The following is a 22,780-nucleotide window of genomic DNA, read 5'->3' as shown; positions in this document are numbered from 1 at the left end:
TTATGGTCATATGGATTTACTGACCCTTTTCGCGGTGATCCCGTGGGCGCTGCCAAGTTTGATCACGTGGTGACGCGTCCATTGCTTGCCTCAGCTGCCTCCATTGCCTCCGTGTTTACAATGGATGTACATGACGCCCGGCGTGGCTAAGGAAACCTGTTTCCGGAGATATCGTAGACGCTGAATGGGTGGACGACACGAAGCTTTGGCCAAAGCTTCAGAGGACGCGTAAAAACGCTTCCGGAGCTCATTAAGCTTTTTCCAGATGATACGAGCAGCGTGTATGATGCTTGTTCTAAAAGCGGGGATAAAAATGTATTCCAAGTTATCCAAACTTTCCGCTTATGAATTGAATCAGGATCAGTGTGTTTTGCTCTTCGTGCTTTATTTGGCAAACACTTTGAACCAGCGGCTTGTCAGGTCTTTTTGATAAGATCCCTTTGATCAGATCCCTTTGTCCGATTTCTTCTTTCTGCACACAAGCCTTGGAATGTAATTGTTTTGTAGTTTGTAATACCTTGTAGAAAACATGTATTATCGCTAGTAACTCGCTTACTCCTGTGGACCATCACGAAACATTCAGCTTCAACCATTCGTGTGCTTTCGGTGTAGTCGCTGTCACCCATGCTTTTGCAGGTTGATTCAAGGTTGCGCCAATTCACATGCTTAATACGATGGCGATAGAGGGTGCGTAAGTTTGCGTGCGAGTCGAGGTAGATGTGTGTAGGTTCCGGGGTTGAAGTGTCTCTTTTTTTTTTTTTTAGGCGGATCAGTAATTTTTTATTTATCCACGAGCAAAGTCGTGCATCGAGAAGGGCCGGCTACACAGGCGGTCCGTGAACTTGGGGACACATATTCATTTCTTTGCATTTCGTTTCATTGCCAAGTCACTATTTTTGCAGCCAACTACTGCACATGTCTTAAATTTGCCGCTCCGCATTTTGCAGCATGAATGGAGCACAGCGCGCGCGTGAGAACCCAGTTGCAATTCCGACATCTGATCGCACAGAAACAGGGCAGAAGGCGGTTGTGATTTCGTATTTGTGCGCTATCGCTGAGGGAAGCTTCTGGGAGTTGCACGTTACCTACGGTTCTCGCTGGGTGGATCCCGTCGCATTCCATTAAGATGTGCTGAGTGGTCTCTGGATCTTTACTGCAGCATACACATGTCTCATCTAGTTCCGAATATTTGTTCCGATATGTTTTCGTCCTTAGGCAACCGGCTCGAGCCTCAAATAGCAAGGCACTGCCCTTTGTGTTATCGTACAGATTTTCCCTTCTAATTTCTTTCTTCTCATTCTTGTAAATCTCCATTGTCCTTTTCGTTTCCATTCTTTGCATCCAATTCACGGTCTCTATTTCTCTCACTTTCTTTCTGATGACCCCTGGATGTCTATTTACAGTTTCGATTATCCTGTACTTGGTTGCCAACTTCCTTGACCTCTTCCTCCATTCTGTGTCCACGCTTTTCATGTAGAGATACTTGTGCACTTTAGCCGCCCATTTATTTTCATCCATGTTCCTGAGCCTTTCTTCAAAACTAATTTTGCTTTGTGCTTCTCTGACTTCAAAGTGTGGCGCGCCGCCAAAAGCGCCATCTCGTTTCTCGAAAACTAACTGCTGCACGAAAATGGGCAATATGAGAACGCACAAGTTTTATTGCGATAGCAATTATATGGACACTTCAACCGGATTTCTGCCGTTGGCGTTGCCGTCGCCGTCGTCGTCGCCGTCGCCGTGAGGTTCCGTATAGATAAAATCTTCGCCGCGCGCCGTATGCCCGAGCGGAAGCGTACGGGGACGCGCGCTATCACGGAGAGCGAACGCACTCAAAATCTCCCACGCGCAAGCAAGGAAGCGGGAAGCCAGCGCCGGAGGGAGCGGGGGGAGGGGGGGGGCGCACTTTTATTCTGCCAACAATCGCGCTCGGCGCTCGCCCGCACCGTCTCTTATCTCCACACGGCTCTGACCTTTGTATGCGCTGTGCATTTGCCGCTAAGTTTCCGTTGAAGCGATAGACCGCACGTACCTTCGCCCGCTGCGGCGTATGCGCTTGCTGCCAGCGTTATGACAGTCGCTGTCTGCAGTCATTCAGTCATTCAGCGTGGTGTGCGCTCACACCACGCTTGTTCATTCAGTTAGTAATAGTCGGGCCACATTTTCCAACGCACGGTACACATGCAATGCTGCCTGGATCGGCAGTGCAGCGCTACAGGTATGTCCCTTCGCACGCGCTGCCCACGGGAAGCGCTTCTCATCAACACCACCGTTTCACACGCGCCTTCTCGTGGTCATCGAGTCTCTCTTCATGTCGGTCTACTTACGCCGCAGCACACCTGCTTACTTAATCAGCTCATGTTTACTACGATTCATATTGCTACCAAAGCCGCTCACTTCACTTCGTATGACATTGCTGTGTTGCTATCGCATTCATTGCTTCGCCCTTAGGGCGAAACTGTGACATTTTTTTCATACAGAATTTCATTTAACGACCCATAAACGAAATATATAGTATTATGTATACGGAGCATTTAGGAGCCTACGTATTTTTTTTTTATTTTTTTTCCCTAATACAGCCAAGGGGCACTCACAGTAACTGTGAGACGAGAGGTAACAGACGGTCTCTCCTTTCCTTGCTAGCGCATGCGCAAGGGGTACAAGCTGATGTGTTTAAGATATATTTTCGAAAATCACTCTAAACACCTTCTGAAGCATGGTTGAAGCAAACCTTTAGTGTGAGACAGTAGGTCTGGTCGACACATATTATTATTTGCGGTTGGCGATCTCGGTGTTCGAAAGCATGCTGTAGATAGGTGATGCAGCACAGAGAAAAACTGCAAATTCAGAAACACCAGAAAATATTTCGGTCTTACTATACTTTCACCAGATTTCTCACAAAATTATAAAAATACGGCGTCCGGTGTTCATTTAAGGTAGGCCTTGTCATTATTCCTGCGTTCTTCGTTCGCTTATTGTTGGATAAAACTACTTCTTACTCTAATATTGTTCGTAGCACATTTCGCGAAAGGATAGCTTGAAAGTAGTCCTACCGGACATTTGTACATCGTTGGAAAATATCGCTCTTTTAAACAGGCATTGTCCTAACAGATGCAATAACGTGTTATTCGGGTCGTCGGACACTCGAGGGACAGGGCAAGCGACATTTCAGTGAGTGCCAATTTGGTTTTGTCTGTCACCTAATGGTGATGTCTCATGATGCTGAGCAAATATATATCTGTGCAGAGTGCTATCCACCGTAAAATATAATTTACCGCCATTTCAGTTTGGCGCAACACACATCGATCTTAAAAGGTCGTTTTGGAAGCGAGTGCGTCCCCGCTTAGGCGGGAGCAGTTCCCTTACTGTAAGATAACGACGAAAGACAACGAGGCACCGTGATTCGACGCACTGCTTCACTCCAGCACAGTTTTATCGCTTTTAGGCTCTTCGTCTGCTGCTATATAAGGGCCCCATGAAACCACCGTGATCCTACTTCCAAACATTATCACGCCCCCGTAAACGATAAAGGCTCTCTTCTTGCGAGTTTTATCGCAGAAATCCGAGAAACCGGGTCGCAGGGGATCACAGTGATGTCCGAGGAATCGCAGACCTCCTCTTTTTTTTTTCGTTCAACGGTGACGAGAAAGAGCGACGAGTCGGCACGATGGTCCGCTCCTTCCCCCGTCGTATATTGAGACATCTCCCAGTGTTTGGAGCTGGCGCTATCGGCGCCGCCCGCGACGGCCCGCTGCTAATCCGAGCGCCGAAGCGTAAGCTTAGAGACTCCAGGCGAAGCCGGGAGCCTCTCGCACAGCGCTTGTGAGTAATGATCGGCGTGGCACGAAATCAGATTCGGGGATCCCACCCCCCTCACCGTGGACAGTGTACAGGGGACAAGGAGTGCCCGCGCGGAATTCCTTCGAATGGAGAGTCGGAAAGTCAGAAGGAAGCTGGTTCTCGCGAGTTCTCGAAGTGCCTTTTTTTTTTTTTTTTGCTGCTTCCAATCATATATCCCTTTGTCCGGCGGAGTAATTCCGCGCTATTCGATTTCAACTTTGCGCCTACATATATAAAAGATTTTCCTACTTCCTTTCCCTTCTTACATTAGCTCGGCGAGAGTTATCCGTTGTGGGAGCGGAAGAGAAAAATAAAGGACAAGAGATATCGAGAGCGCAGTCGTATACGAGGAGCGCGTATAAGAGTGCAAAAGAAAAGCTCTCCTTTCGGAAGCTGCGGTTCATCGCCAGCGCGCGGAAATATTTCCACGACGATTGGCGAGAGTTGGAGAAAAAAAGGCATTTCCAGAACGCTGCTCCGGCTGGGAGGCTTCGGAAGACAGCGAGGACGCGCGGAAATGGAGGACAGACCCGGCCGGGAAGAGTGGATTCTTCTCCCGCACGCGTTCTCTCCGTGCCACGCTCATTCCTGCACAGCTCAGTGCACTGCAAAAGGAAACCGGGAAGATAAATTGACGCGGCGCAACGTCAGCACTCGCGCGCTTTTCATTTCGATCGCGGGGACGGTGCACATTGCGAACCGTTAAGAAAGCGACTGCTGCACGCCAGCGGGTGCGCTATGTAGCCCGAAGCACAAAGGCGCCCTCTGCAGGCAGTTCAGCAAAAAAAATGAAAAAACAAAACAAAACAGACGTACGGGAGCTTCAGATACACATACCTGTTGAACGAACGTCGCACGTTAGCCTCAGTGGCTGAGGCCAGCAACAGTGCTTGCTGTTTTATATCTGGCGGGCGTTTCGCTGCTTATCGACTGCGGTTTTCTGGTTTGTTTTAAACCTGATCTGCTCCAAAAGTGGGCAAGTAGGATTTTGGCATTCAGTAACTGATTTCTTCGCACAGCGGAGCGTTGTGCACTTGCGACATTCGACACGTTTTTTTTTTCTTTTTTTTTTTAATTGAACATTATCTCTGAAAATGACTCCTTAGCGCACATTCCTTGAGTCGTCTTCCCTAACACACCACTGGTTATTTTGTTTTCTTTTCTTTGTAAAAATATTTAGGTCATAACAATACGGGACCAATCGAGATATCTTGTCATGTAAAGTATTCATGAAGCATTAATTTATGGGGTCTTGTCGACAAATGTTTAAAAAAACGATTGTCTCGTCAGGTGCCGTGACATAAACAGAAAAAGTGTAACAGAAATAAATATTACGATACATGTCGTATGACACTTCCATCCGAAATACTTTATTGTTCTTTAGTGGATGCTGACGTACCGTATCGCAGAAAACGTAAACGGGCTTCATTTTATTGTTTGGACTGCTTATTGCGTGTCTTTTGATGTCAAACTGTGCTGCAAGTTCCCAAGAAAGGCTCGCAAGAAAAAGCACAGCATGTGTGACGTGAAAAGACGTTGACTCATTCACCGGCCGCAGAAGGTTGCAATATCAACCAGATGACGCAATAAGGTGAGGCAGGAAGTTGCAGACGCTGGCAATTTAAGCGGTACCCAGGTGCACTCGTCGCATCGCTGATGGAAATGGCCACGACGCGGCGTGCTGGTGGTTCAATCAGAGGGGCTCCGGGGGTAAGGCAGCGTTAGGAGGCACGCACATCGTTTGCTTCGTTACATGGGAAATAAATACGCGAAGTGGTGTTTGCCGATCTTCTGTTGAGACAATAAACAAGGCACAAACTAAACAATCAACGGGACTATATAGGCGAGTAGCCCAAGTGGCCGGAAGAACGTGAATAGCGAGACTCTGCGTTGTCGCTATATATAAGGGCACGAGGTTGATGATGATGATGAACCCCTGTCATGACTCGCGCCCAATAAAGGAGATAGCCCCCCCCCCCCCCCGCCCCCCCAAAAAAAGAAAGGTGCTGGCCTACAAAAAAATGAGGGCCACGAATGTGCTTATGATCTCGTGATCAAGATTACCTCAGTGCTCATCCAGCTTCACTCTTTCGGACAATGCTTGCCATGAAGACGCCATAGTGTAATTTCTTTTTCACCATTGTCGACTGTCTGTTTCGTCACGTCTTTGCTGGCTCAGTGGCGAAATCACTATGGCATTTTGCGGCATTTTGCGAGTACCATGTTGCGCGATTGAACCCCACATGCATTTCGAGAAAGGTAGATTGAAAAAAGGCTCCTAGTACTCCAAATTTTATGCCCTTTGAATAATTCCGGCTGGAATTATTCAAAGGGCCATCCATATTCCATCCTTAACACAGTTTACATCAATTGGGGTGCATTTTGTCCCCAAACAATAATTTTCATCTGTCTGGCTGGCGTTTCCTTTCTTGAAAACCGTGAGCGCGCGTCTTTTCTATCAAGAATGCTATGTCACGCTGATAAGGAGCCTGCGTTTCGCGACTTAAAAGTACCGGACGCACGCCGGTAAAGAAAGTAAAACACGTAAGATAGATAGACAAGATAGCTACAAAGTGTGCGAACTTTTTTTGTGCGTAGTCATAAATTAAATTACTTAATTGAGAACTTGTATATTTGCTAAGTGTCATTCTGTTGCGGCCGAGGAGCATGTGGTACTGTTTCTACAACTTACAAAATGTAGCTCAGTACTCCATTAGGCCGTATCAATTGTTATTATTTGTTGGCAGAGAAAGCCCTTTACGAAGAACAAACTTCTGAGTTTTGCAGACTCATCTAAGGCCCCTTGGAGGCGGGCTGGCACGTTATGATCTACTACCACGAAATGTGTTGCGTAAACACGAGTTGTACTTGCTGGATTCGCATCTAACTGCCGTAGCTGTTGCAACACGAGCATCCAGTGAGCGCTTCTAAGCGCTCGCTTCGCACAACCAGTCGAGTCAGGTCTAGATTGCATCTTTCTTTCTTTTTGCTATTTTACATCCACAGACGTGTTCCTAAAGTCTATCTTTTTTTGTCAGCGCGCCATCCTATTCCCACCGACAGCCTTCTTCCAAAGGTAGTTTATTTATAAAGTACGTAAACGTGGAGTTTGCTTCAGGGAGCCCCGCTTCCCTGGCATACAATTATGTATCACCCCCTTCGCAATTCTTCAACGCAGTGTCTGCAGTAGTGTGTACAAATGTGAAATTCTGAGCTGCACACTTTCTTTCTCAAGAAATGGAATAACTCCTGGCTGAAAGGTGCAGATAACGTGCAAATTTTGTTTAGTATTTTGGCATTCATAACGGCTTTACAAACACCGTAATGCACACCGGCGGCGTGTTTCAAACCTGCGAAAATTGACGAGCGCACTAGTATATTACAAGTAGTTCTTTCGTCACTGAACTGATGAAGACAGCCCGCTGTGTGCGCCGGCATTGCACTCTTGCACGCGCGACGTTTCTGCTGCGATCACAGCGCCGCCAACCAAGAAGCACAAGTTCGAGAAAGTAAGCGATGTCACCACAAAACTAACGTTAAGCAATGTGCTACGCAAGGCGTTGAATAAAGTAAATAAATTGCAATTTTCTGCAAGTGCTGCTTCCAATGCTGAAAAGAGCAAGAAACAATAAATGCTTTCGAGGCACGCTTGAATGTGCCATATTTTGTGAAAGGCATGCGGAAATACCTGACTAAAAAAACAACGAAGTTCCTCTAATTAATGCAGCGAAGTGATACCGGCAGTTTTCAGGAAAGTTGAAAGTATGCGTCAGGAAAGCGCGAAACAGCTAGGACCGTTCCAGGAATTTTTTTTCGCGCTTACCATACGAGCCTGTTAACGATGAGCAAATTTACTCGCGTACTTAACATTCTTTCCTGCGACGTAGAGGATGGGAAAAGTTAGTGTTCCCATCACCGCTTTAATCTACCTACCATAGGAGTAACAGTAAAAATTATGCTCTTCAACAGAATGTTTCAGCTCCTTCACTTTATTTTTTATATTTTTTGTTCGATCTTCACGAGCGCTGCGTAACTGCAAAGGGCGACACCGTGTGTGGCTTGTGATTCTCGTCAGTGCGTAACTTGCAAAAGAGCAGCATTCCAAACTTCTTGTGGGCTTGCTGCACATTGGACGTGGAATGGAATGGCTTTAACACCATGAACATATGACATGTTATATGATGTAATTCCTTCCTCTTTCGCCTGCCTGTAACACTTGTCACCAAGTTTCAAAACGCATTATTCCGTGTGCAGGCTGTTTTATAAGCCCTGTTCGCACTGATGAAACAGATCCATGCTCTCTTCTGTAACGTTTATTTTTCTGCTGCCGCTATAACTAACATTATCGGCCCCATATATTTCTTTCGTTGTACTGATGTAGATCTCTATGACAATTATCGACGTCATAAACGGTTTTATAGCTATATAACGAAATTTTAAGTGTTATTAGCGCGAAAAAATAACACTGGAGCCTACCGGAGGAGCTATGTTTGAAATGTAGTGGTTTAAATGTTTGGTCGTGGTGTAGAAGTAAGACTTTATACGCAAAATTTCGTTCTCTTTAAGTGCTTGCCAATAATCAATGCATGAGGACCACCCTTACTTTTCTTCTTAAACAGTATTTAACTATCCATGAATAGCTGCAACCAGCAAAGCAACTGCATTTTTTTCAGGCTTGCAAGAACGTGGGTCCGAACTCATAGAGCTTTTTTGTTGACCAGTGCTGTTTGCATTTGCCGGCTTGCATCCACCCCAACGAAGAGTTCTAGCGTAAAAACTTTTAGGGGCGAAGCTCCTTAGGGTGTGGGTCGTTCCCTCCTCTGTAGTAGTAGTAGTAGTAGTAGTAGTAGTAGTAGTAGTAGTAGTAGTAGTAGTAGTAGTAGTAGTAGTAGTAGTAGTAGTAGTAGTAGTATGTAGCCACCTGTAGTTTTATGAAGTGTTCACTAGATGGCGTTCCGGTCCCACTTCCGGTTCCACTTCCGGTTCCGGTTCCACTTTGTGCGCGTTCGCTGCGAACGCGGGCAAAACGCCGACGGCGTCGACAACAGTTCTGCGCGTTGCTGGTGCTGCTGCATGTCCAAGTTTATACAGCTGATAAAACTACCTTGAGTCGACCCCATGGCTGCTTCGCATACTACTCAGGGTTCCCCTACGGGAAGATGGTGTAATTTTCTCTCTCGTTCCCGACGCGCGCTCTCTTTATCTCTCGTCCGTAGCTGTGGTTTACCCGAATGATTTCCCGGTGCTTCGCCCACTCATCATCATTCACTTCGTAGATATGCTGTGATTTTTTTTATTTATTTATTTTTTTTTTTGGGGGGGGGGGGGGACACAGGCCCTTCTTTTATAGAGTTATACAAAAAAACTCACCTTTTTTATCGCAGAAGCAGTTTTTCTCGAAATCTCCCGCAGACTTCCATTTCGTGAAAATACGTCATCGCCCGACGTAGTTCAACACAGGACAGTAAACAAATAGCGCACCGCCATCTGCACAGCCGCCAGAGATGCACCGGTCGCCGGCTCCGTTCTCTATGAAATTACGCAATGAAATAAAGAACGCTACCGCAATATCATCACTGCAACATAGATACGCCATCAAGTTCATCATTCCTTTAATAAACCAAATCGATATATTTGACTCTTTCTTCTGCTTCAAAAAGAACAGTTTTCTTTGGCTCTTTCACGTATTTTCGTACTCAGACTTTCTCCGCTAAGGACGCTTGTCCTAGCGCAACCAAGTTGCCGGGCACGTTCTTTGACAAACGCTATCTAGCTCTTTCAGATGCTCGTGCTGTCTTGCGAGGGTTTCACAACTGCACCTTCAGTGGTAACGTAGTTGGACTAAGAAATCAAATAGCACTTTCTTTTTTCGCTGAATGTCCTGCCTTTTTTATTATGAGACATCATTCTGCGTGTTGTCTTCTGCTATAGCTACTGCAGTCACATGATCACGAGCAAAACCACAGTGCTTTTCTCGGATGCACGCAGACACTGCGAGCTTCATCGTTCCAAAGCTAGATGCGTATAGCGTGTGTGTTGGTAACTTATCATGGCGAAGAAACGGCGCAAAGACAGAAGAAACAGCTTAAGGGCACAGAACACAGCGCTGATTACTAATGGACAATTTGTGGCGCAAGCTGAAAATGGGCAAGATATTTATAATTCTGATAGGAAAGTGGACAAAAAAACTCGCAGTATTGCCCGAAAGGGCAAAACTGCGAGTTAGTAGACAACTATACAAAGCAAATTAGTAGACAACTATACGAAGTAAGGATATTAGTTTTATCAGCCGTATTAACTTGCAAGCATTCGCTTACTAACTAAATTAACAAGCACCGTGTCACGCGCGCGCAGGTAAACATGGACACATCTCGCTCGATGACTGCAGAAACTCGCTGTCAGAAAGCTGGAGCGAGGAATCGCGGCGGCAGCAGCGAGCGAATTGACCTTCGTGCTGCCTCTCCCTTCAACGCCAACCAATCGTCGAAAGCACAGCGCATGCGAAGCTACCGGCAGTCGGCGTGGCATACTTTGTCCACATCGGAGATCGCTTTGAAGATGAGGCCCGAGCGGGCGCGCACTTTGGGCACATCGCAGATCGTTGTCAAGATACGACGCCCGCGCGGCCGCGCCCTAAGCAGCAGCCGCCGCCGCAGTAGAACGCCCCCCCCCCCCCTCCCTCGCCTTCCGCCCCGTGCCTTGCGCGCGATTGTTGACGGCGCGTTTCCGCCCCGCCTTTCTCCCTCGCGCGCGCGCGAGATTGAGCCGCGATTGTCGGCTGACCCTCGCAAGCTTTCACTCGCACATACAGCGTACGACGCGCGGCGAGCACGTTATCGCGTTTGTACTTTATACGGAACATCACGGCGATGGCGACAGCAGCGGCGATAACAAAGGCGATGGCAGAAATGCGATTGCAGTGTCCATGTAATTGTTATCGCAATAAAATAAACTTGAACTGTGGGCTTGAACCAATAAGACCTCCTTGGTTTTAACGTCCCGATAAAGCACAGTGGGTGATGAGGGACACCGTACTGAAAGACTCCGGATTAATTTTCACCACCTGGTGTTCTTTAACATGCACTTAAATCCACGTACACGAGCGTTTTCGCATTTTGCTCTCATCAAAGCAAGGCCCTGATACTGGGCACTGAACACGTGACCTCGCTCTCGAACCACCACGGCGGGTAGAAGGGGACAGAAAGAAGCTGGTACTGACTGCATGCACTAATAAGGTCCCTCATCTCTAAAGAAGAAACTACGCAGGTCTAGCACGCAAGTTTGAATCTTTGTTAAACGAATCTTTAGTGGAGCGGCTAATTAAATGCTATACAACTAAATGCGACACGTGAAATTGTGATTATATTCAACGTGCTCTCTGGGGTAACATTTACGTATGCTTATCTACCGCACAGGTCAAAATTTTAACCTCAAGCAATGCTTAACTTTATGTGTTACATCTTTCACGGGCTATGCTGAAATGCAAACACCGAATTAGGTGAATGCACAGTGTGAAATGTCGACACAGCGACGTAGGTAGGCTGAGAAAACTTCGCTTTGCTGTGCTAAACTCGTCGGAGAGCCGAATATCTTCGCTATGTCTGGCAAGCTCAGCTCCCAGCGTCAACGTCAGGGCCTCTCTAGCAGCATCTGCAACAAGAATCGCTTGCAAATCCTCGTTTCGTGAAAGGTCGGCGATGCGCGTTAGGTGTTCACATGCTGCTCCTTGCGACGCACCAAACGAACTTGATTGGTCGCGCGCGTGTCACGTGACCTGCGTGTCACGTGATCCGTGATCACGCGTGTAGCATATCCTATGCGGGTGTGTGCCGCACGTCATTTATTTCTTTTCTTTTTTTATTTCTTTCTGTATTTCTTTCTGTCTTGCTTCCTTTGTTTCTTTCTTCTTTCTTTCTTGTCCCTGGTATGTGCCATTGAGTTTGGACCCTTTCTGCACTATCACCAAGGTCGGCCCACTTTTCAGCGTGACACCACCGCCGCCACCACCACCACCACTACCGACACTTGAGAGCCTATAAAGCTTCGCTTAAAATCCTAACTTGCAGAATTCAAGAGTAGGCAGCAATCTGGCAATGCATTGGGCCAGGAGTGGAAGTCAGCCGTTATTAGCCATAAGTGTGCTTTATAGCTAGCTAGCTACCGGGATCAACAATCACGAGATGATGAAAGCGGCGTTTGCGATTAACCAAAGAGGGTCGTCGTGAGTAACCATGCTATAGCTTTTTTTTTCTCTCTTCTTTTTTACTTGTGGGTCTGCACAATTAAGAGCACATGCGCGTGTTCACGAGTTCTCATAGGGGTTACTCGGAACAGTGATTGGCAAAATGAATTCTGAGGATGGCGGTATGGATGAAACCTGCATCGCTCCTCTGCTATAGTCTGCTGGATGCCAGCTTTTCGTTTTTACTCCTTTAACATCGATCACGTTTGTTCAGGTACCAAAATCTCAAAATAACTGCAGCAGACGGCCAATATCTTCGTAAAGGACTTTTTTTGGCAGACAAATTGTTTGATCAGCGTTGGTGTCAACTGTGTTTGTATAATGACTTTTACAGTTGTGCCTTCGGTCTTATGTACAGTGGGCTCAGCTTAACTAATTCGGTGTTTGTACTTTCAATCCATGTCAGTGCATGGGGACTCTTCCACAAAGGATCAAAGACTGCGAAGTATATCCCGCATTTGTGCAATGTCGTGGACAGCAGCTGTAGTTGATTAAACTCTCCGTCGAGGCATCCCTAAGTTTCTCTTTCGCTTTTTTGTGACTTACTTTACCTATTTTTAATTCTTTTTATTATTATATGCTGTAGCGCGAAGATAAAGGTGGTACAGCCGAGGTATCTTCACCCTCAGGCTCCCCACAGCAGCCCATTTATAACAGAAACTGCTTTAGCTGCCGACAACTCTGAGCCGGTGTAGTTTCGTTTGGACCACTGCTTGTAACCAATAAAGTAAACAGGAAATGAATTACCTGCATAAATGTGCAAGCGCTCAAATCATTGGTGCATAGTCCACGTAAACGTGTGTCTGTGTAGCGGACACCAATGGAATTCATAAACGTGGAAAATAGCCAACACTTTTCAAAGAAGGCCCCATCGTAACAAACCACAACGATTTCCCCCTTTCTAAACTGAGGTTAGTCATGAGCCTAAAGCCTCCGAGCCTAAAGTACCTGGAAAGAACAGCGCGCGCGAAATACCGTATCATGCTTTGTAAGCGTACTTCATTCGCGGTTTTACACCGCTTACCAAAACTACAGGCATCTATAATGTACGTGAAAATTCAGCAATGCGGATGGGAATGGAAATTACCATGATGTATAGCACAAGTTAGTTTTTATAGCTATTCTATTATAACTCTGGAAGTTGCCTACATGTGGATGTTTTAACCTCGCTTTCAGCTTCTCTGCAGCGGTATGTTCCGCGTGCTCTCAAAATGTTTACCCCGTAAGCTTTCGGGGCTAAAAACGCGTTTACTGCCTTGTTATGCGAAAAGCATAGTGTCGTGGCGAACATACTATAGTATAGAACACTTGTGCAATGCGAAAATGTTTGCTGCGAGGCTGACTGCAGTTTTCTCGGTGAAACCTGCCAATGGAAAAAAGTTACCTACGTGATGGTGTCGCAACAGACAAAGTATTAAATGCGAGGCACCATTCACATGGCTGGTCATATCTGCAACGAAGAGTTCGTGCGTCGCTTGAGGCCGCTGCCGCGAACGGTGCTTCAGACAGTGCGTTCAAGTGAGAGAGCCGACGCAGCAAAACGCGGCTGCCGGGTGATCGGCTCAATGCCTATGTAGCGAAGTCTGCTCTGTCTGTCAGCGAGTCTTTTGTTTTCTCGCGGGCGAAGCACTCGGCGCGCCATGATGGATGGTGGACGGCCTCGCTTCCGGAGCCGATGCCTGCACCTCCTCGCCGGGATCCGGAAAGAATAGGAAAAGCTCACGCCATTTTCCTTTCATATTTTTTTTTCACGTAGTGGCAAAGCGAGCGCAACCAGAGATTCCGAAACAAAGGTAGCATGCTGTGAAGGAGCGTTGTGTTATACAGAGAGAGTGAACAAATGGGAAGAAAAGTCAGAGAGGTCCATTCTACGCACGACTGGTTTGCTACCCTACGCATGATAAGAGAGGGTAGGGGATCAAAAAAAAAGAAAGGAAGAAGGAAGGAAGGAAGAAGAAAGAAAGAGAGAAATAAAGAAAACATTGAGGGTGTCGCTTCGTTCGGAAGTGCACATCAAAAATATACGAAGTCGCTCACTGAGGTCTGTCAATTTCAGGTTCTGCAGTAATGCACTTGTCGCCCTCTGGGCTTGTGAGACATGTGGCCATGGTCCAAGTACTTGTGTCACTGTCAACTATCGTGAATCAAGGTCATACAACGTTGTGCAGATTAGAAGACTCTCATTGTGATGAGTGGCACATCTTCGTGCGACATTTGCGGGTCTGTCGGATCGTTTTCAGGAGTCTGTCGAATCGTTTTCAAAGCAAAGCACATGTATCGGTATCATCTTGTTTAGGATAACCATGTCAGTTACAGTTACGCTATTTAAGTTATTAACAGCTTCGTCAGCGGAATTCCTTGCTTTTCGCACTCCTCGTTGATCGACACGGAGGTTTGGGTGCACAGTCGAAGAAAAAACAACGTTGGAGACATTTTTATATTAACAATTGTATATACTCCGCTATTAGTATAAAGTTTGGAACCACAAACCTTAACACATTATGCCGAATCATAGAGCATTACATTCCTTTAACGAAGCGAAAGTTTCTTTGGAGGCGGTTTCTTAAGACTCGGAGATGCGTAGTCAAATTACATGCGCAGTAGAATAATTTCGTATATTTCCCGTGCCACTTTTCCAATTTTTACGTATTTCATAATAATTTGGTATTAACGGTAGATCATTTCGGAACAAGCAATACCGAAAACATTTGGCATTACAGGACGGAATATGGAACGTTTTAGTGGGGCCAGGTACCAGACGCGCTGCACAACCTGAGCATAAATGTGACGGCTCGAAACCTAGCGAAAATTGCCCGGTTTTGGCGTCGCGTGGAAGAATCGTTGCAGTGTACTACGCCTGTCACAAGGGGCACTTTCAATCGAGATTGATCCAGCCCCGTGTTCGATCGCGATCGAAAGTGCCCCGTGTGAGATGTATTAGCGGCCTGCCAACTGTCTTGCGAAAATTGGCACCGTGTCAAACGATCGTGGTTAACATGCTTCCCCTAAGTCGTCATCGCGAATTTCACTTTTGATTGGAGGCTGTCGTTCTACGTACCGCTCACATTTGTGTCGGAAATATATTATTCCCGGTTCTTTCATCACCGACCACTGAATTACACGCGAGGACGCGCAGGAAGAGCTTCTCAGTGCTGCCCTCCTCATTGTCTGTGGAGCGTTGGCGGGCTGTGCGCGCGGGAGAGCCGACATAAAGAACTACATCCTGTGTGCATAGATGAGCACATTCCCGATGCAGAGGCGCGGCACACACGCACACGTATACGCCCCCGTTTCTCGTGTTGAATGAAAACGAAAGTACGATTTCTGCGGTCTTCTATTTCACAGGGCACTGCAGCTCCATGCAGCGAACCCGTCTCTCTCGCTGTATTTGGCCTCCTCGCGTTTCCCTGGGGTATCGTGCACCTATATTCTACGTTTATTTGCATAGGACCCGTTCAGACGAGTAGCGCAGGAAAGGCACCGCGCTTCGTATTTGCAAACGGAATGCGGGCGCGGAAGAGTTCTCATACGGCTCCTCGTTCTTTGCTTGATCGTAGGGCAGCATACTTCTTGATTGCACGAGATAAACTGAAGGGGGTGAGCTGCTGGAAATTTCTATGCAGGCCTGCCTGCCAAGGCTTTGCGAACGAAAGTATGGCCGACGGAGAAAAAAAAATACAAGACATTGCAGGTTATATTCCTTGATCAAGATGTATGCTTGAAGTAAAATAAGGACATAACAGACCTTCATGACAGATTCACCACATGGGTGATACAGGGCAAGAAAGAAAATTCGACTAGGAGGAGCGTACTAGTGCGTTTTGAGGCGTACAAAGATGGTGTTCCCCCCAAAAAGAAGGCTTATTTTCTTGGGTATTGCCTTCTTTTGTTTGTCTCTCTGTTCGTTTAAACCATGCATGATTACCCTTTTCTGCCGTAACCCTTTCGACGCCTCAACAGTCCAAGGAAGCCGAGCTTCCATCAGCCGCAGGAACACGATGGTAATTCAGAGTACACCGTGAATCAGGCATGTGAGTTTCGCGTGCAGTATGAACTTAACAGTGCTGATATGGTATGTCAACACTGCATTCAGCTAAATGTCGCAAATATTAAATGCCGCCTATTTAAAACAAATGGATGTTTCCCACTCTCCCCGGTGTCCTACGTACAGATAGAAATACCTCACTGAATCTGCGCTTGCAGGCTATACACATTTCTGTATATGTGCAGAAAGATATCAACAAAAGAAAGAAAGAACATCTCTAATAATGGAAATAGAAAAAGTCGGCGTGATTGGATTGAATGGCAGACTTCAACACCAACGACTGGAAAGGAATGAATGTTCATCGATGGCTGTCGGGCCTTGAGCTACAACGCGAACATGGCCCATGAACTAACGCTGCCTGTGCGTCTCGCTGAAGGAATGTTCTAACTCTCCTCACAGACACTGGTCTCAATCAGATACTTTAGTTTGTTGAGCGTTGTGTTCCGTTTTGTACGTGTTGTGGATCTGTGACGTGCACTGCGTATATCCTTTAATTTCTCACCTTACCCACTAATGGTGAGAAATCATGAAAATGGCATGCTAGGCGTGTCACCAGGCACACCTTTCCAGGATTCATTATACAGCCTTGTTTCTCTATCTCTATCTCTCTCTCTAGAAACTTCCTTCTTGCAACAAAACGTGCACCAATGTATTTTTTCTGGTGTATTCTTTTTCTTTCTTTTTTTTTCTTGCCTTTGTTTCTTCTGACTCTAAATGTTTAAGCGTATGAGCTTGATAACATGGCCAAAATGTCAGCTGACTTCACATGGGGTTCTTACAGATGTAACATTTATCGCGATAATCGCACAAGACAGCGAGACTCCAGCGTGCTTTTATGATTTCACAGTGATACTTTCGCGAACTCACATTGAGAAAGCCGTGGAAAGTACCGGAAAGACACTTCAGAATACGTATTGAATGTCCTCAGTCTATCAATGCAGCTAGCCAGGTGTCTTATTTATTAATGCATTCCTAATAGGACAAGCGTGCTGCGTGCTATTTTTGCGGGTGTGACGAGACACACCTTTCAACGCTCAACGATGTTCTCTGTGTGATAGCCTCAGGCGCTTGAACGACTAACCGTTCTGGGAGGAAAAGATCCTGGCACCTTGGTCTAAGCATACCTGCCAACCCTTCCGAATCTTTTGTAACCTTCGGGAATGTTTTACTCGGTCTAGGACTTTATGAATGTAGGGTAAAGTTTTACGAAAAACAGATTGTGTTGGCGAAAACGTTTTAAAGGTGTTCAAAGCTGGCGCCGTGCAAGATTGCAAAAAAAATGAGAAGAAATAACAAAAAACAAAGCATACAAAAAGAAATTTGGATGGTACCCTTGTACCTTTGTCGCCTATTTTGTAGCAGCAGAAAACTATATACCAGAGTGGTTCCTGCTTCGAGCAAGTTTATTCGGGCAAGTCCCTAAAGCAGGCGAAATTATCAACAGCCCTGCCGCTGAAAATGTTTCTGTAATCTAGTGTGTTGCTTTTCAGTTTCTTCTGCTGTTCTTAGTTTTCGATAAATCATCCTTAATAAAGTACGTATGTATCCCACAAAATGTGGTGCTCAACGCAAACGTAACCCTCCCTCCCAATTAAGTAAACACAAAAAAAAAAACCTATCGCGCTTTTTGAAGTCGACTGGGCCTTCCGAACGCTGTTTCTGTCAGCGAAGATTCATCTGTGAGTGTGTTCATACGGAGTGCGTCTTGATAATTCTTTATCCTTTGTATTTCACATCTATATTTCGAACTTTTCCCTGCCCCCGGTGTAGGGTACCCAACCGTGCACGGCCTTCGTTACCTTCCCTGTCTTTCCTTCTTCGTCTCTCTCTCAAACTTCTTTTTCGCTGGTTCCCACGGATGGCGCGTAAAAATCGGCCATTCACGCCTAATTCGCTTCTATGACGCAGGGGCTCTGTGCGTGGCCATTTGGAAGCTGTCGGTACCGCGCTGGGTGCCGAACGGCACCGAGGAGCCCGTGTTGCTGGACTGCGAGTACGTGTACAACGAGCACGACGTGCGACTCGTGGTCAAGTGGTTCTTCAACGACCTTTTGGAGCCCGTGTACCAGTGGATACCGGAGCTGAACTCGCGCCAGGCGAGCGGCATCCTGGCCGGCCACCTAGACGACTCCTCGTACACCGGGCCCTCGCAGTACCGGGCACTGCGCATCGTACGACCCACCACCGAGATGAGCGGCCTCTACACTTGCGTCGTTTCTTCCCTGGCCGGTATAGACTCGAGGCAGCAGTCAATGATGGTCTACGGTAAGTCCTTTCGTATACACCTGAGCTGTCTCAAAACCCTTCTCCTCATATACTGCCCCTGTTTTAACAATGAAAAGAGACATCGCTTGACCATTTAAGCCGATTGTACGGCAGAGCGTTCACAGAAGAAAAAATACTGGCCTCAACCGTCATCCACGCTTTGGACTACAAAAGCGCTGTTGCACTTTTTCAAGACAACTCAGCTGTCCTTTGATTGAGCGGTGAAAACTGGTGTGTGCACGCGCGTTACTTGTTCTTCGTATAATTCTCCCTTTCCTTTTACTTTTCTGCCCGCTTCGTCCTCGGCCAGTGTAGGGTTGCTGATTGAGTTGGTTCAACTTTACAGGTTTAAATAAGCGCACACTTTGGGCGAAGACGAACAGAAAGGCACATGCATTGGATTGCTCTTTTTTACACTGAATTTGCAAATACAAGAAAGAGCTTTAGACATCTGTTAAGGTGACAGCTGCACCTTTTCGGGTCATAAATTGATTAATATGTAAAATATTGCGAAATCACAAGTAACGCCTATAGCTAGACAAACGAGTAAACTAAATCCACATATAGTCGTGGACAACCTGTAACAACATACGGAGAGAAAAAGCGATGTCAATTTGCATCACACACTATAATGAGCCTCGACACATATCCTAGGTTAATATCCTAGGTTCCGAACATGCGCACGAGGCCGCGATGCGGTGCAATATGATGAACAGGCGTACAGACCAAAACAATACATATGTGACATTATCCTCTTGCCCACACGCACATAGAAACAAAAATCATAGCCGGGATTCATCACACAAAGCACACAAACATGAGTATCTCACTTCCATCATTTGTATTTATGTGCGTCTGTTGTCTAATATAGGGGTCGTACTGGATTTATCGAGTAAAAAGATATTATTATAGTTTAATGAAGAAAAGGAGCACTCAGACAAGGCCAGCCAAATTGTTTATGTCTGCATGCAGCAACTGAGCCAGCAAGATAGCCGGTGCTTGGCGCGATGGAGAGACGCTCAGAATTCCAGCTGTTTTACTGTATGCCGCTTGACTGCTGGTTTGCGTTATCGGCTGAACACAACCCTTAACAACAATACTGCCTTTCGAACGACATTCATAGGGCTCAGCATGCACCTTTGATATATAAGTACTACCACCGTACATGTAACAGCTAAGAGAAGAACGTAAAGAAATAACATGCGCCTGAATGGCTATGATTGGCTGACACGCGATGATTTGTTGGCGATTGGCAGCTGATCTATAAAACAACACCGAGCTGAAACAAGCTAAACGAATCCAGTGGCCAAGACCCAAAGGCTGGGTAGGAAATAAAATAAAAAGGTATGTTGTTCCACTTCACCGCCGGAGACGCCATGTACATTAAGTAGCAGGTTGACATCCGTAGCCTACTGTGACCATATCACGTGCTCGAACAGCGACTTGGCGCAAACCGCTGGAAAATACACACTTGTGGCTTTTTACTTGCTGGAAATGTTGAAGTGCTCGACCACAATTAAATTCTACAAAGTGTATGTTTTGCACAAAACACCCTTTAAGCACCCTGAAATTGATGAAAGGGTGCAATAAGGGTGTTCTGCTATCGATTGTACACCCGTGAGCAAAAGTATATGGACCACAGGGTCGCCGAAAAAACTGAATTTCTCTGTAATTAGCATGCATAAACTGAAATTGACGAGTACACTGGAAAGTTCGCAATGCCTTGTTTGGACTGCAGTCCTCAGTTTCAAGTTGCATTCGCAGGCAGTTCAAAAAATCGGCTTTATCGTGCGATCCCTGGTCCGTATACTTTTGCTCACGGGTCTACCTATTTTTGAGAGAGAGAGGCGATATAAGGCAGGCAGGCAGGGACGTTAACCAGTCAAGAGCCCGGTTGGCTACCCTACGCTGAGGGAAGGGAGAAGGAGAAGAGAAAGAAGGAAAAAGGAGAGAGGGTGGGGTTATGGAGACGTGCACGGACCGTACTGCAGAGTCAAAGGCGCTCGTACAAACGAGACGCTCTCAAAAAGCACAGAACGCACTTTTCGAAATTTTCTGAGAAAGTAAGGGTGCAAAAAAGAGTATTCAACGTCGAGGGTGTAATTTTCTTTAAAGTATACCGAGACAAATTCGATGCGATAAGTAGCAAATTTAAGACTTGCGCATAAATAGAAACAATGAGATTTAGATAGCCGTAAGCTCCAGTTCGATTTACTCATCACGTGCCTACTTTCTAGGGCAGATTGTTTTGCGCAGTTCTGGCATGAAGATGTCCGTAAAGAAATAAGGGAGGAATAAAAATATCCACTTCAAAATCGGGAAAGGAACCAGAAGAGTAGGGCTACTTGAATGAATTCCGGGTGGTAAACGTTTCTTTTAACGCGCAAGACCAATCCGGTCTTCCCATTCGGTCACTGGTGATGCCAGGTAACCAAGAGAAAAGTAAGAAAATGGAAACGTATTCCGGGTGGTAAACGTTTGTTCGAACACGCAAAACCAATCCGGTCTTGCCATTCGGCCACTGGTGATGCCAAATAAGAAATAAAAACGAGGGAAAAAAACGAGAGAAGCTCTTTAGCCGGGTCCGAGCGAGGCACGCGATCTGAAAGAGTAGGCGGGGCGCATGAAAGGCCGATGCTTCCTCCAGCAGAAAAAGCTTTCCGCAAGAAAAATGGACAGGGCAGAAAGCGACGTAGGAGACTTAGACAAGGAAAATCAATCTGATTCCCCCGGGGTTAGGAAGCACAGTTAAACAAACTTAGAATAGGGAAGGTCTAAAGTACGTAAGTACAACGGAGCGAAAGTGGCGAGTGAAGGCAAAGTGTTACGAGCAGCGCACAGGGCGGTAACAAGATAGGGAGTACCGAGGAAAAGCGAGACGAGGCAAATAGGATCATCTTCCGATAGGAAAGCAAGAAAAAAGGACAGTAAACAGAAACATATAAGCAGTGTAACGCGGGAAACACATTCCGTATTGCGAAAAAGGAGGGAAGAGAGCGTATAGATGACGGTGGAAAGGGTGTGGTGAGGTTTGCTTGCCGACGCGGCGTTCGAGGGGCAATAAACACCGCCGTCCTGTGAGAGGAAAGGGAGAGAAAGCTGGCCGATGTGGCGCGATAGATGGCAAGCTGGCGTTCTAGGGGTGCCGCGGTGCAATTCAAATGCGCAGCATGCCAATGTGGCCGAGGATTCGGACAAAGCGTCCGGCTGGTTGTTGAAACAGCTGGTTCCTCCATTTCAAGGAGAGGACTGCCACGGAAATTTCTTCTTTCGGCGGCACTTTTTCGGGGCATTCGGTGGAAGCCGATGTCCTGCCTTGTATAAGCACCACGTCTTGTGCGCCACGTCTTGTGCGACTTTTGCAACCTGTATTTCACTGGGCTGTTGTGATACGTTGGCATTTCCTCTCATTTGAATTGCGTAATACTGCTGAGTGCTTACGTCGTTATAGGCCCTCTGAATGTGTCCGGGATAATTAATTTGCCAGGAAGGCACGTAATTGTTGTGCTGGAGAACGCGTCGCGGAAGATGAACACTTTTGTAGCATTTAACTAACTGCTTCATAGAAATCCCAATATGTTCGTTCGATCTGCCTATTTTGTTCTCAGAATCATATAATCGCAGTCATTAAGGAATTGTCTGTGTGCCCAAAGGCAGCTATATATTGAATAAATCATAAATAATAACTGATAGCTTTCATGTGTTTATTTCAACATCATATCTGGTGCCGTTGCGCACAGTAAAAAACTGGAAACTGGAATTATGGAAATGTAAAGTTAACGAGAATTCATGTAGTTCTGCTGGAACCACGCTTTCTTCTATTGTTATTTTCCCTTTTGTTTTCACATAGCATGAGGCTTTCTTAACGTAGTCTTTGTAAAGATTGTCAAGCATCGCACCTTTCATACTCAGGCCCAACGTTTGGGTATACAAAGGATCCCTGTTGATAATTTCCGCAGAGTTGCACTTAGAGAAGAAGCAACCGTAGAGAAACGAATGATACGAGCAGCGCTCATATAATGCGCAGCGAAATCTAGACAATGTGCGCAACCATCTTTAGCAATTGAATATACCTCTAAAATGAAATTCAGAATTGGGCGACAGCATGGTCACTACGTCAACTTAATCCCTTGGCTAGGCAGCGGTGTGTTAGTCATTTGTTTATTTATTTTGAAAGGGGTATTTATTGAAGCTCATCCGAGGGATCACAAGTGACTTTTTATGCACAGTCCTAGCTTTTCGCATCAGCAGCTCGAGCTCGGGTCTCGCCGAAGCGGTGGCAGTGCCTACGGCGCCTACATGCATATTCCCCACTACAATTGCTCCCACGCTGCAAAGGTGAGCCATTCTGGCGACCTAAGGTGATGACACGACGAGGGGGTCGTGGTACG

General features: G+C 46.3%; 1 protein-coding gene across 1 annotated transcript in view; it reads left to right on the top strand.

Moving 5' to 3' along the window:
• The window catches only part of LOC119456108 (uncharacterized), a 101,630-nt gene that overhangs the window by 55,653 nt on the left and 23,197 nt on the right, over nucleotides 1-22,780 (top strand). Inside the window, exon 2 of the mRNA XM_037717710.2 lies at nucleotides 18,033-18,389. Coding sequence (XP_037573638.1) covers nucleotides 18,033-18,389 — 357 coding nt within the window. The remainder of the gene's footprint in view (nucleotides 1-18,032; nucleotides 18,390-22,780) is intronic.

This window comes from Dermacentor silvarum, chromosome 6, assembly GCF_013339745.2.
Source record: "Dermacentor silvarum isolate Dsil-2018 chromosome 6, BIME_Dsil_1.4, whole genome shotgun sequence".
Classification (NCBI taxonomy): domain Eukaryota; kingdom Metazoa; phylum Arthropoda; class Arachnida; order Ixodida; family Ixodidae; genus Dermacentor; species Dermacentor silvarum.
The sequence above is the reverse complement of the archived record's forward strand: the minus strand, read 5'-3'. Positions and strand labels throughout refer to the sequence as shown.